At 38.2% G+C, this 13507-nt stretch overlaps 2 protein-coding genes across 2 annotated transcripts; one reads left to right on the forward strand and one right to left on the reverse strand.

Annotated features, from left to right (window-relative positions):
- Positions 1-606: 606 nt before the first annotated feature.
- Positions 607-9359, reverse strand: drap1 (DR1-associated protein 1 (negative cofactor 2 alpha)). The gene is made up of 7 exons (XM_042512796.1): positions 9139-9359; positions 8462-8534; positions 7453-7546; positions 6037-6162; positions 4240-4330; positions 3952-4040; positions 607-1765 (listed from the first exon to the last, which is right to left on the reverse strand). The coding sequence occupies exons 1-7, from the start codon at positions 9178-9180 to the stop codon at positions 1579-1581; spliced, it is 702 nt and encodes a 233-aa protein (XP_042368730.1). The 5' UTR covers positions 9181-9359; the 3' UTR covers positions 607-1578.
- Positions 9360-10906: 1547 nt separating this feature from the next.
- Positions 10907-12718, forward strand: c23h11orf68 (chromosome 23 C11orf68 homolog). The gene is made up of 2 exons (XM_042512053.1): positions 10907-10979; positions 11457-12718. The coding sequence occupies exon 2, from the start codon at positions 11501-11503 to the stop codon at positions 12242-12244; it is 744 nt and encodes a 247-aa protein (XP_042367987.1). The 5' UTR covers positions 10907-10979; positions 11457-11500; the 3' UTR covers positions 12245-12718.
- The last annotated feature ends 789 nt before the right edge of the window (positions 12719-13507 follow it).

The following is a 13507-nucleotide window of genomic DNA, read 5'->3' on the forward strand; positions in this document are numbered from 1 at the left end:
TGAATCTAAATAAATATAAGTCAAGAGATTTGCAAGTCATTGCATTCTGTTTTTATTTACATTTTACACCACGTCCCAACTTTTTTGGAATTCGGGCTCTACAAAGAGTACAAAGATCAAAAAGTGTAACAAGGCACAGCATCAAGTCAGGACTACAAAGGAGATGTTCCACATCTATGAAATTGAAATATGAAGTAGGAAGCACTTTGAAATATTTTGCTTTAAGATGCCGCAGGAGTCAGGTTTTGCCCTTCCAGCTGGTAAACAAACAACTGAGTCTAAAGGTGAGCGCCGCTGCAGATTTGCTTGATGTGGAAAGCATTTCAGGCATTTCCTTTAATGATATGGAAAAACACAACAGAGAAAGCTTGCTTTTTTTAATTGAAATATGAACTTTATTTCACCCATACAAAATAAAAAGAATGTTAAAAGTTTACAATACAGTGTCAACTGTCTATTCGGAAACATTTCATACTGAGATTGACACATAAACGGGAGCCCCATCTCTTGTTTTCGACGGGTACATTTAAAACAATCTAAAAGAACCAAAATCGGGGGCCAGAATAGAAATGAGAGTGGACAAAGGAGACAAACAACTTTAAAAACAAAGTTATGGTCCGAGAGTCACAGTATACTTCTGATGCGCAATTCAGGGGAATTTAATGGGCGTATAAAATAATATACAAAGTCCAACGGCCAGAGAATTAACCTCCGACAGCATCCAAAACAACGACAAACAAAATGGTACTCATTAACCTGCTGATATGGCTGACTGCGGTTGTGGAGGTTTATGGTCTTTTGATTAAAATGTGAATTAAAAATAGAAAAAACAAAAGCTGTGGTTGGCGAACCTATAGTAAAAATACACCTGCTTCCTTGTTTATGTTACAGCCTGACAATTGGACTGACTGGCGAGTTGTGACAAAGCCGGGAAGTGGGGCTCAGCAGCAGTAGTTCATAGCCAATCGATAACAGTAATATAACACTTCATGGGCGAGACAAAAAGTGCTGATAACCTTCCAAATACTGTACAAACTGTTGCCCTGAACTCAGCTAGCTGCTTTTATATGCACATTACAAGGCTTTAACTACCACTTATGATTTTTTTTTTTTTTAATCCAGTCAACCTTGAGCGACTGATTTGTTCACTTCACGACTACAGAGGATCTGAGGAAAGAAAAGTGCCAAAAGAAAAAGCTACAAGGCAACACAAACCACACCTATCCTGTCTGCAGGGGGGGGCGAAAACAGTTACCACTGCTGTTTTTAATAGTCAAAAAAAGAACGACTGACTTGTTAAAAAACATCCTCGTCGGATTCTCCTCTACAATAAAATAAAACCTTTTGTTTTTAAAAAATGAAAATTAAAACACATAATATACATCAGTTTTTCCTGTCTCCTGCGGCGGTGTCTGTAATAGCCGGCTGCTGAGGGCCGCGGTGAAGAGTCTTTCCCTCCTCGGCGTCGAGCGGCCGCCGCCAGAACAACTTAAGATATTGAAAATAATGTCGAAAGAGTGTAGGTATGTATGTGTGTGTGTGTGTGTGTGTGTGAGTGCGCAGTGGATGAGGAAGGAGCTAAGAGTCATAGTCTTCATCGTCGTCGTCCTCATTTTTGTGCGGCTCCGGGGCTGGGGGAGGTGGTGCGACGCTGATCATGGAGGGGTGGGGGGCGAAGGCCATGCCGCTCTGAGGCTGTGCGGGAGCCATGCTGCCCATCGAGACCACGCCGCCCATGTGCATGTACTGAGGGGGTGCGTTTGAGCTGTGGGGGACACAGGCAGAGGTGTTAGGAGTCAATCAGATCAAATGTACCCTTAGGGGGTACAACCTATTACAACACTGGAATTAAAAAAGCGCTCAACAAACTAACTATATAGAATACTCACTCGATTGTATGCTTATTGTCAGAGCACCAAAAAACAAGATGCATTTTAATCATGTTGAAATTATACATGTGCAACTGCATGTCAGTCAAACTGTGACTTTGGGCCAATTAACCCTTTGAAACCTGACCAAATTGGCTTAATTTCTTTCAAAAACATGGAAGGGCAATGAGCAAACAAAAGAAGAAATGACCCAAATAATTAGGAGGAAATTAGTAAAAAGCTGTAGAAAATACTTGAAAATTTTTTAAATAATAATAATAATTTTTTTTTAAAAAAGTATACCAAAATGAAATAATAATTGACCTAATAAAAAAGTTTTAAATATGTAATTGTGATACTCAGCTATACATTTATTTTTTCAAGCCTTTATCCCTTGATATTTTCCCCTTGTTTTTTTTAATTTCCATAACATGCTAATGTCTTGCATATCGTGGAATTTTTCTTACCAAGCTGCTTATTGGCTTTTTACCATATTTGTGAAGGAAATCAATTTGCTCAGGTTTAAAAGGTTGAAAAACTGGTGAACGGTCTTGGAAAGCAGCACAAGATAAGTGGTTTTCAAAGGGTTCAACAAATGGAAAAAAATCATTTACAGGGACCTCACCATTAATTTGGGAGTTTCAATTGATGACAAACTCTGGTTTTAGCTTTGTTTCTAGTGAAAAAACAGCGCCCTCTCCCTGCTCTTGGCTGTAAAACAATCCATCAGATTGTCTGAACAGGTGGCACACAATTCTTAAATTCATTACAGGAGCAGTGGAGGCCAATACAGAACCAAACAGAGTTACACATTCTTTGTTTTACCAATGAAAAGTGAGGATGAGAAGCAATTAAATGCACCGTTCCTAAATTCAACACACTCTGGGGTTTAGATATATCCTTTCTTGTTCTGTGTGACTGATGGTGGATAATTTGAGCAAAAATCTCTCACTGATTTTATGACTGTTACTCTATGGCATTAAAGTGAATGAATAATGAATAAATGTATAAATAAATACACACAGGATGCCCGATGTTTTTGTCCTGTGTGACAGATGGGGGATAATTTGAGCAAAAATCTCTCACTGATTTTATGACTGTCACTCTATGGCATTAAAGTGAATGAATAATGAATAAATGTATAAATAAATACAGAAATGTGTAAATAAATAAATAAATAAAATAAATAATCTCGTAAATAAATAAAAGAATAATAATGCTGAAATGTATAAATAAATTCAGGTATACGGAAATCTGTATATAAGTGCAAAGATGAAAACATGCAGAAATAAGTTTGGAAATCAGATGAATTAATTAATAAATACAGGAATAAATTAGTAAAATAATAAATACATGCATAAACAGAAATCGATGCAGAGGTTAGAGCTTCCTACCTTGGGAACTTACAGACACAGATTTAAATGAAAAATAAAGAAATGTATATAAGATGTTAATTTGTGTCTTGTTTAGTCATCACATCTTATTCATTTATGCATGAACTGATTATTTCTGGATTATTTTCATTCATTTCCATATTTATTTATTCCTGTTTGTGTTTATGCATATGTTTTTGTATTTCTTTTAAAAATATATTCTTACTGTGTCATTTTTTGTCCTAAATACATACAGTTTTTTTGTCATGAAGTAAATATTTGATACAACTAGACAAAATAAAAACGATGAAGATACATTATAAAGTAAAAGTCTTTTTTTTTTTTTTTTTTTACACAATTTAATAATAAGATTACTTATATCAAAATATCTTTTTCATTTTTCAAACTTTAAACATTTTAGACGCCCAACTTTATCACTGAGCCACACTGACTGTCTAGTCAACAGTGTCACCATCTAGTGGAAAACATGTATCTACAAATTTAATCATTTTTCAGATGAGCTGATGGTTTAAATGATTCTTGCCTGGGTTTTGCGGAACAGCTACAGCAGCATGTACATAAAAAGTACCATCTCCCCTCTGACTGTGCAGCTTTGAAGGAAAATTAGAAATACTGACGTGTGAATGAGATCGCTGTGGAGTGGACAGTTTGGATCCACAATATTCAGTACAAATGATGCGAGTCCATACCTGTGGAACCTGGATGCAGCCTGCAGATTTGTGCTTGACTGAGAGCCGTCCTCCTCGTCCCCATCCGTCTCGCTGTCTTCAGAGTCGTCCTGTTTGCATCACAACAAACATATCAGTCAGCCGTCTTACCTCAAACACACAAATCAATGAAAAGCGCATGGAAATTGCACCTTAAAACATAATGTATGTGCTTGCATAAAAATATCTTAATGTGCTCAAAATTTCCAGCTGCGCACTCAGGAAAATATAACTCCATAAAAGTGTAGACAGCAATAAATAAAGTCCCACCTCTTGCTCTGACTCTGTGCCAGATAACTTCTTGTCCTTGCCTTTGGAGCCAGCTCCTCCATTCTTGCGGCCAGACCCTGGTTTTCGACCCCTGGGAGGAAACAGAAGGAAAACATTGTTCTGTGAAAATAGATGTGGTGTCAGTTTTTTAGGAAAGTGAATTTTGGAGAGATATTAAAAGTCATGGTCATGCAACAAGCCTCTGAAAAAGCTTCTTGGCCTGTACGGATACATGACAGCGCTTGTTGTTTGGTCTGAAAGCTGTTCACATAAGGCAGCAATGACTGATTTTGTCATTAAAAGCCATGCTGAACTTCATTAGGTATGTTATCTTTAAATGCAACATTTAGAGATAACATACCTCTTGAGTCCAAGTTGATGTTTATGCGAAATTTGAAAAAAATTCCCTGTGTTCTTTGTATATCGGGTTCATAAGAATAAGACAGATAAGGTTTCAGTGACCTTGACATTTGCTCTATGACCTCCAAGATCTTATCAGTTCATGGTTCAGCTGACGTGGATGTTTGTGCCAAATTTGAAGAAATTTCCTTGGGACTTTCTTTAGAAATTGTGTCCATGAGAATGGTACAGACAACCTGAAAAAACTATGCTTCCTGCCAACGCTGTCTCCAGCATGCAGGCATAAAAAGTTGAACGTTCGTTCTGAATTGTTTTTAATTTGAGTAGTCAGACACATTTTACTTTTAGCTCAGGCTGGGCAATAAATCAAAAATGTGTACTGCGGCCTGTTCCTTGTTTTATCAGACTTTATTATAACAGTAGTTTGTGTGACTGTATTCTTTTAGCAGTAGCTACTTTATTTGTAACTGTAGTTTATAAAACAGTTTTGTATTTTCGTAGTTAAGGTGTTTAGAGGAGATTTTAAAAATATCGAGAGATATATTGTGTATCGTCATATAGCCTAAAAATATTGTGATATTATTTTGGAGCCATATCCCTCAGCCCTACTTTTAGCTCATGTGACAAATGTCCTGCATACTTTTGCAGGGACATTTACCACCCATGCATTAGGATAAACAGAGACAATTCTGACTTGGGGGACAATGTGGCCAATACTGCTGGTAAAAATTTAAGTCCAGCAATTTATATTCAAAAAAGCTGTGACTATACTTGCTGCAATCCCTTATGAGACAACGTGTCTAAATATTGAGAGCTTACAACCACTTTAAATTAAATCACAACTGAATAAGCCAAACTGTTTAATGAAAAGAAGTCCCTCGTTTATTTTGTGTAACTTTCTGCCAAGCTCGCTGCGTCAATTTAGCTGCAGCGCCAGTGTTTGATTTGACAGTCAATACTGTTTTCTCTTCTATAGCATCCTCAGTAATTAGTGTGCTCTCTCTTGTTTTGTTCCTTTTCTTTTTTGTAGTCAGTATATTATCACAGAACAAAATGGAAACCGGAATAATCACAAAGGGTGACAAAAATACTGCTTTAGTCTGTTTCAATTTACAGCGGCAGCTGTTCCTGGAAGAGGTAACCCTCCTTACACCCTGCTGAGTGATTAACTTCTTCCACCTAAAAGTGTGGGTGCAAACATTTATCAGAAATGACTGTATTATGATAATGACAAATCAAGCGATAAAGCTGAATAATGAGTCAGCTGCATGACCTGTGATTAGACGTAATCCTAAACATATTATCATGGTCTGGCCATGTCTGTCCAACGGGATAATGTTAATCTCTGAGTCCATTTCCAAGTGTTGAGTGTTTAATTCCTTGTAGTCATGGTGCTATGCAAACATACTGGTGTGTGTGTGTGTGTGACAGACATACCTGCGTGGGACTTTTTCTCCTCCCCCCTCTGTGTGGTTCTCCTCCCCCTCGCCCTGCATGTCCGGCACCGTTGCCACCAGGTCCTTCAAGAAATCAAACTGTTGCTCCAGCTCGATACACTGCTTTCTGTGGACACGAGATTTAAAATCAGGACATTATTTTCTACACTAATTTCATCCTTATGTGCAGTCTGAATTTAGTAAAAAAAATAAAATAAAATAAAATCAACCCAATGTTGTATACATGGGGATCGCAGTAGCAGAATCACAAAGTAGGTTTCCATTAACCATCGAATCGCACAAAATGAAATTAGGAATATAAAATACACCTAATGTAAATACATCAATTTCCAAAAAAACTACGTTTTTACGTTCACAAGGTGGTATTTTGGGTGATTGGATAGACCCATATATCGCAAAACTGCAATGGAAACACTTTATTTGCTTTTATAGGTCACATGATGCTATGGCTATGCGCTACGTAGGAACTGACTCCCTCATGATGCAGCAGGAGCTACAAGAGGTCTTACTGCATCACATAACTCTTCAAAAGTTGAGCAGATCATCCGGAAATTTTGAATCCATAATTCCTAGGTGAAATGTGGACTATCACCTCCCGGAGAACCCTAATTTGTGGCTGCTCCCACATATAAGAGGCTTGTCTTTCCATAAAAGGAGAAGTCGCAGAACATCACTCAATGGAAACACAGTATTCTTGCAATTGTAATTGCAATTGTTTTCTATCGACCTAAGTTTTGTGCAAATCTGTAATGGAAACCCGCCTACAGTCGCGCAGGAGATTCTCCTGGCAGCTGCATCTGGGCCAAAAATACTTTCAGGTACAAGGGTTGCTCTATGCATCACTATCAGAGTAACATCACAGGTGTACTCTCACTATATACCATACAGTATACAATAAGCTGCTGAAGTGTCTGAAGATGAAGACAAAACACTTTTTAGCTTTATGACTCCAAAATTAAATTACAGCTTTTAATGACTTATTTTAATTATCTAGCTGCCTGAAGTTCCACCTGTGGTATGTCAGTCAGCATTAACTGAACACACAGATTACTAAGGGCTGGGTGATACATCGACATTAAATTGGTAGTGTGATATGAGACAAGATATTGTTTTAGATTTTGGACATTGTAAAAATCACAAGTGCTGTTGGCTGCATTAAAGTAAAAGGATGTAAACAATTTTTTTTTTAAAACTTAGCAGATTTTTCTAGCTTGCTTTTACCCACTTACACAATAAATCACATTGGTGATGCTTATTTATCAACAATAACACTGTGTAAATATTTTGTTAAAGCACACATGGTCAGACCTACAATACTGTTGCAATGTTAACTCCAAAACAGTGTGATACAATTCTGGTTCTTCATTAAGACACACAAACAAACACAGACGCTTACAGATGCGATGTTGTCATTGTCTTTGCGTTCCTAGACTGGGTGACTTGACAGGCCTTTGTAAGCAATGATTCCAAAAAAAGCTCCAAAGCTCTCGCTGATGTCTTAGTCAAGGAAATTATGATGCAGCAAGTCTGTGTCTTTTGTTTTCAATAAAACAGATTCACTGGTGGTGTAGCTTTTGCACAAAGCCAAAAAAAAAAACCAAAGTGTGTAAGATTTAATGGCAAATAACAGTGGCTGAATGACGGTGGCTGACACACAAATGCAGAGGCCCTACAGTCTTTCCACAGAATTAGAATCTGTAACTTGACTTTTTTTTCATTCAGTCTTTACCGCCTCTCTAAGTTTGGATGTTTTTGCAGGTCCTTGAATGCAGCACAGGCAGAACTTGTCATGAATTCTCTTTTTTCCCTCAGCAGCAGTTTTAGGAGTTTCAGTCACACAGTGACAATCGATCGGTCGATCAGAATGATAGATGAGAGAGGCAAGCAAGCAAGCAAACATTTAGACCCAGCACAATGAACCGTTCTTTTATGGCATCTGTGCCTACTGTGCAATGAATAACCACATGGTAGCACTCCTAAAGAACAATCCAGCTCAAAAAATAGGAAATAAGTATGTGGTGGCAGATGTGTTAATCGTAGTGGACCGTCACAAATAAATGGATGTGTGGGAAACCCTGCCCTAACTATTAAGAGCCAGTGTTTGTTTTTTTCTGTTCTTGACTTCTGTGGAACAAAATAGCAACTTCTATCTATGCAGATATAAACAGCCACTCCAAGGTAACAAAAATACAAACAGAACCTTTAAGATGAAAAACATGACCAGTCTGCTTCAGATGATTGTGACACAATCATTACTGTGATTACAACCAACTTTTCAAATATGACTTCCCACTGCTTGTGCCAGTTTCGTGCAATCAAGATAAATTTAACATCATTCTGTGCATTCAAAACACATGCAGATGATGAAAGGGGCAGAATAGCAAAGATATTTGGCAGAAGGATACAAATGATAACAGGTACTGCTGCAGCCACTTTGCCTATTTCCTCGTCAGTCTGCATAATCTTCTTAATCCTTGCCTGTAATGACAAAATGGTTAGTATTACGTATGTGTGTGAACATATTGACTTTTTAATATTTTTAAAATAAAATATAGTATTCAAGACAGCTAAATTGATACAAAAATGCAGTACAAGTTTATCTAATAATCGTTATCACGATAATAGGACTTTAATGGCATGTTTAAACCATTCATTCCTATCATATTGTTTAGAGTTTCTATAGTGTTTGAAATGCAAATATCACAACAGCTATCTATTTATGCACCTACAAAACACTGATTTGCTCATATTTAAGTTATAACGTGTAGTTTCACTTAGCTTGGCATGCTAAAAACAACGACAAAGAGTGGACTTGCTAACTTGGCTAAGTTAGTTAACGTACGTCGCACGCTGTAAATGTACATTAGCAAACAAGGAAGTTAGCTGGCTTCGGTACACCAACGACGTAATATTATGGTGCTAATGTAATTTACATTTTCGAGTGAAAATGCTTGCATTTTAGCTTTAGGCTCTCTATGAAATAAAACAGGCCGAATTCCACTCAAGCTAGCTAAACAGGTTAGCTTCCCAGTTTGCTAACGTTGCCTACTCTAAACACCGGTTATGAGAAGTTTAAACTTACCGGAGGAAATCTGGCGTTGTATTTCTTCTTTTTGCTGGGCATAGTTAAATAACTTGAATGGCTAGTGTAAAGTAAGGAGGGCTATATTGTGTAGTATTACTCTATATCATATATAAATCACCTCAACCGCGCACACACTAGATAGCGATAGCTTCCCTGCTAGCTCGCTAGCATGTCGTCACTCGTTCGCTCATTCCCGGCAGCTCAGCTCGCTGCCGCAGGGTCACAGCGCCGTCAGCTTTGGACAAACTTTGGACAGTAAAAACTACCTTAGTTTTCATCTAATGATGCAGAACGGTTGCCTTTGATAGCCACACAAAACTAACACTGCCCAAATTAACATTTATTAACGACTTTATCCTAGATTTGCATAAAGTACCGAAATAAATGAACCTCGTAATGCAGCATGAATTGTATTTTTAGTTAGGGACTGTTCTCTACTTGTCAGAAGGGAGGGGTGGCTGTGACTATTTTTGTTTACCCTCCTCAAAACAAATATTTTTCCTTGAGTTACTTGGGATAAATACATGACCCTCCACCATAAAGTAGATGTTTGATTTTAAAAACATACTCTTTTATTCTACAATTCTACAATTTCATTTAGCAGACGCTTTTATCCAAAGCGACGTACAACACAAGCAAGAATTTAGACTTAAGGAAAAAACCCTTAGTAAGTGCAAAAAGTGCTTCAGGTGTGATTGGTCACAAGTATGGCCGTCTAGTGGCAGAAGAAGTGCCGCACATTTATTTATTTATTTATTTTTTGGAAACCAAAGAAATAATCAGTAGCGATCTCACCATCTGAGATTCAACAATCTCAGTACTTTCATGTTTGAAAGTTAAAAGTTGAACATGATATCTTGGAGTTGAAAAAAAAAAAGCCTTGTTTTTTCAATCTTGTCATGCATTCTGGTTAGTTAGTGCAAACAGTTTATTTTGGGGGCAAAATTTTACATGAGACATGTGGATTAAGTGATTTTGATGAAATATTAGTATTTCAAGCATATATTTTTTCCTTCTTTTCTTCTGACTGAAGCATTAGTCCTATATAATGAGTCAAAATACCATCCAATATTTGAAGATCCAAGATTAAAATGTGTTTTTACAATTGCTGGTTATGATAAATATTGTAATTTTGGCATTTTTTAAAGAAAACATGCCGCCCAAACCTGCCATCAGAAATATGGAAATCCAACTATAGGATCTGTTTTTACAGTTTCTGTCTATGATAATTGGTGCAATTCTGGCAATTTTTAAAGTAAACATAGGCTATCCTCCAGACCCACCTTTGGAAACTCAAAAAGCCAGCAATAAATTATGTTTGTACGGTTTCTGGCTATGATAAATGGTGTAATTTTGGCTATTTTAAAAGAAAGGAAACCTGCAGGTTTGGATATCAAATTTTCTTTAACAATCTGCAAGTAAATACAAAATACAGCCATTTGAAGTTGTACGCACCTTTACTAGGCCAAAATATAAAAAGGCAAGTCACTCCCTAGTGCTTAAAAATGTATTCGACATTCCTCCCCCTTTTTGCACCATCTCCTCCCCTCTCATAAATAATGAACAGTCCCTTAGTCGATAGGCAAGGTAATTCTTTTTAAGTGACATACTAAATTTGCATAGAGTTTGTTATATAGCTATAGGATACACAATGTGTAGAAAATAGAAGAATTCATTGTAGTTTGAGATTTGTTTGTGTTTTTCACAACTTTGTCTACTCTCAGCACCCGTACCATAATTGCATGAATAGATGCGCATCATAACCCAAACGGCGCCCAGCTTGGCCGCAGTCAGCTTGTGCGGAAGAACAACACTGGAGAAAAATTCAACAACTGCGGGTAGGTTAAACCTCAAAGTCCATAGTTTGCCATCACTGTACGATAAGTCCATGTCAAGCATGCATGTTATAACCTTAGGTGTGATCAACAGCTGGCTGTAAATAGCCTTTTCTCCAAAACTCTCCAAAAGACGAACATGGACGTTTGGTACAATGGCTAGCTAGCTTGCTAGCTATATTTTGACTGGAGCCAAGCAATTTTAAATATTTCCGTCGTTTGTAGTTACACGTCAGATAACGAAGATATACACATGACATGGATAGTAAGTTTATTTTATGAATTAACCTGTTAGCGGTTGAACAAGTATTGCTAATGTACCAGGCTAACACGTTAGCAGCATAACTGTAAACATCCGCTAACAATCCAGCTGTCCACTGTTTTTTTTCCGGGATTTTGAAGTACTGCAAACTGACACAGAGGCTGCACCTGCGGTTTAAATATACATTTTAATACAAAACACCTTTCTCATGTTCATAGGTTAAGTTCCAGCACTTGTTCAGTTGCCTAACACTGACAGTATCATGGAGGAGGAAGGGGCCCCTGCAGACGGCGAGGTGGAGACCCCCTATGCCGCAGAGACCTACGCAGCGGAGGCCATGGCTGCAGACATGGACCCCTGGATTGTGTTTGACTCGAGAAGAACTCCCAGATCCGAGTTTGACAGCTGGCTGGAGAGCAACGGGCCCTCGCAGGTGTACAGATTTGGTGATGAGGAGGGGGGTGTGAGCCCTGTGGGGTGGATCGCTGTGCTGGGCCTGAACCACTGCCCCAGCAGCGGGGATGTTACAGGTCTCCAGGAGAGCTGGGAGAAACTTTTGGCCAGTGGGCGGCCTGTCAGCTTCCAGACGGTGAAGGAGCTGGCTCTGAACCACGGAGTACTCACGGGCAAATGGCTCATGCACTTGGACACTGGTTTCAAGTTGGACCATGCCTGGGAGTGTGTGGCCAGAGCCGCCCTGGATGGAAAAATCTCCCTTGTTAAAGTCAGTCCACATGACCCCAAAGGAGAGGGCAAGCAGGTGATATGTGCCTATAACCAGAACTTCACAGATGAGACAGAGGTTATAAAGCTGGACTCCATCATCCGCGCCACAGGGGTCAAATGCCCTCTCACCTACAAGCCAGACGTGTACACATACCTGGGGATCTACCGAAACAACCGCTGGAAACTTTGTCCAACCATATACGAGAGCAAATTTGACCTGGAGTGTGTGCCCCGGCGCTCCCACATTATCAACAAAGTCACCAATCTTGAAGTGACATAATGGAACAAGAGGAAAGTTTTGCAGAACGGGTAGATGAAGAGGCGCTCAGTGATTCCATGATCTGAGTGGTGCAGAAAGACTCACTGATTAAAAGGGGTTTGAAAGACAGATGGATTTTGATCTCAAGTTCTTCCTTTTGGCAAAAAAAAAAGCACTAAATCTCATTTCGGTCTCATCGTCATGCTTCAATGTTTCCGAGGTGACCTGATTTGTTGTCACTTCCTTTCTTTTTTTAAGCGATCCTAATGTGTTCATAAGAGTATTTGTATTCTTGATGTTTTGTTTGTAATACATTAACACTTACCTGATGGACAGGGTGAGTGAAGAAGTCCTTGATTTGTATGCACAGAGGACAATTAGCATCCAATGAAGATTTTCTGTACAATACACATTTGTTTGGCTTTATTTTTTTCGTTTGTACCGAACCACGATAAGAGTTGCCAAATAAACGTCTACTTTTGAAGACCATCTTAACATGTTGTGGTTTTTATTGCCAAGAAAAGTGTTTCGGAATTTGAACATGATTATTTATTACAGCCAATACCAGCTTACATACCTTTTTATAAAACAGCATCATATCATCTTAAAGCATCTTTAACTACAGCGTAAAGCAGGTTGACATACAGGTCTGACACGTGAGTTACATTGCAGCCATCGCTCATGAAATAACTGTAGAGATCAGTGGAAAGTTAAATCAGCAGACACAAAACCAAGATTTGATACAGCTCCATGACTGAGCTTCTCTGCTATAAGCATGTACTTGATAATTATTCATATGTAGACCTTCATTTGGTTTGTAACACATTACTACGTTTTGTTGAGAATCAACAAAGGCACCTGTATAAGGGTTACATTTACTGCTGACCTTCAGAAAACATTCAGTTGTGTTCCAAAGTAATACATGGGGATATTTCATAACAAAGACAGTGGACAATATTTGCATAGACTTACCTCCAGACCTGGTTAACCCTTTTACCACCAGTTTTCTTGTGCTGCGAACAGACGCCTTTAAGCCTCTGAAAGCTGAGAAAACGGATTTGATTTCTTATGAAAACACTGGAAAAAGGTACAGAGCAAATCGACAATTTATGTCCTGTAACTTGTAAAAATAATGAAAACAAAAATCAAATTAGTAAAAGGTTAGAAGAAAATGACCTGAAAACTAGCTGTGGGGGATTATAAGATATTATCAAAAACTAATTATGTTACAGAAAATAAGTAAAAAACAAAAACAAAATGTCCTTAACGAGGAAATATATATTG

The sequence above is a fragment of the Plectropomus leopardus genome, chromosome 23 (assembly GCF_008729295.1).
Source record: "Plectropomus leopardus isolate mb chromosome 23, YSFRI_Pleo_2.0, whole genome shotgun sequence".
In the NCBI taxonomy this organism is placed as follows: Eukaryota; Metazoa; Chordata; class Actinopteri; order Perciformes; family Serranidae; genus Plectropomus; species Plectropomus leopardus.

Excerpts from the sequence above, each read along its gene's own strand:
- drap1 (XM_042512796.1), bottom strand. The coding sequence starts at position 9,180 with ATGCCCAGCAAAAAGAAGAAATACAACGCCAGATTTCCTCCG. Across the intron at positions 6,163-7,452 it reads ACAATGACAACATCGCATCT|AAAGCAGTGTATCGAGCTGG; the intron begins GTAAGCGTCTGT and ends TCGTGTCCACAG. Across the intron at positions 4,331-6,036 it reads GGAGAAAAAGTCCCACGCAG|GGGTCGAAAACCAGGGTCTG; the intron begins GTATGTCTGTCA and ends GTTTCCTCCCAG.
- c23h11orf68 (XM_042512053.1), top strand. The coding sequence starts at position 11,501 with ATGGAGGAGGAAGGGGCCCCTGCAGACGGCGAGGTGGAGACCCCCTAT.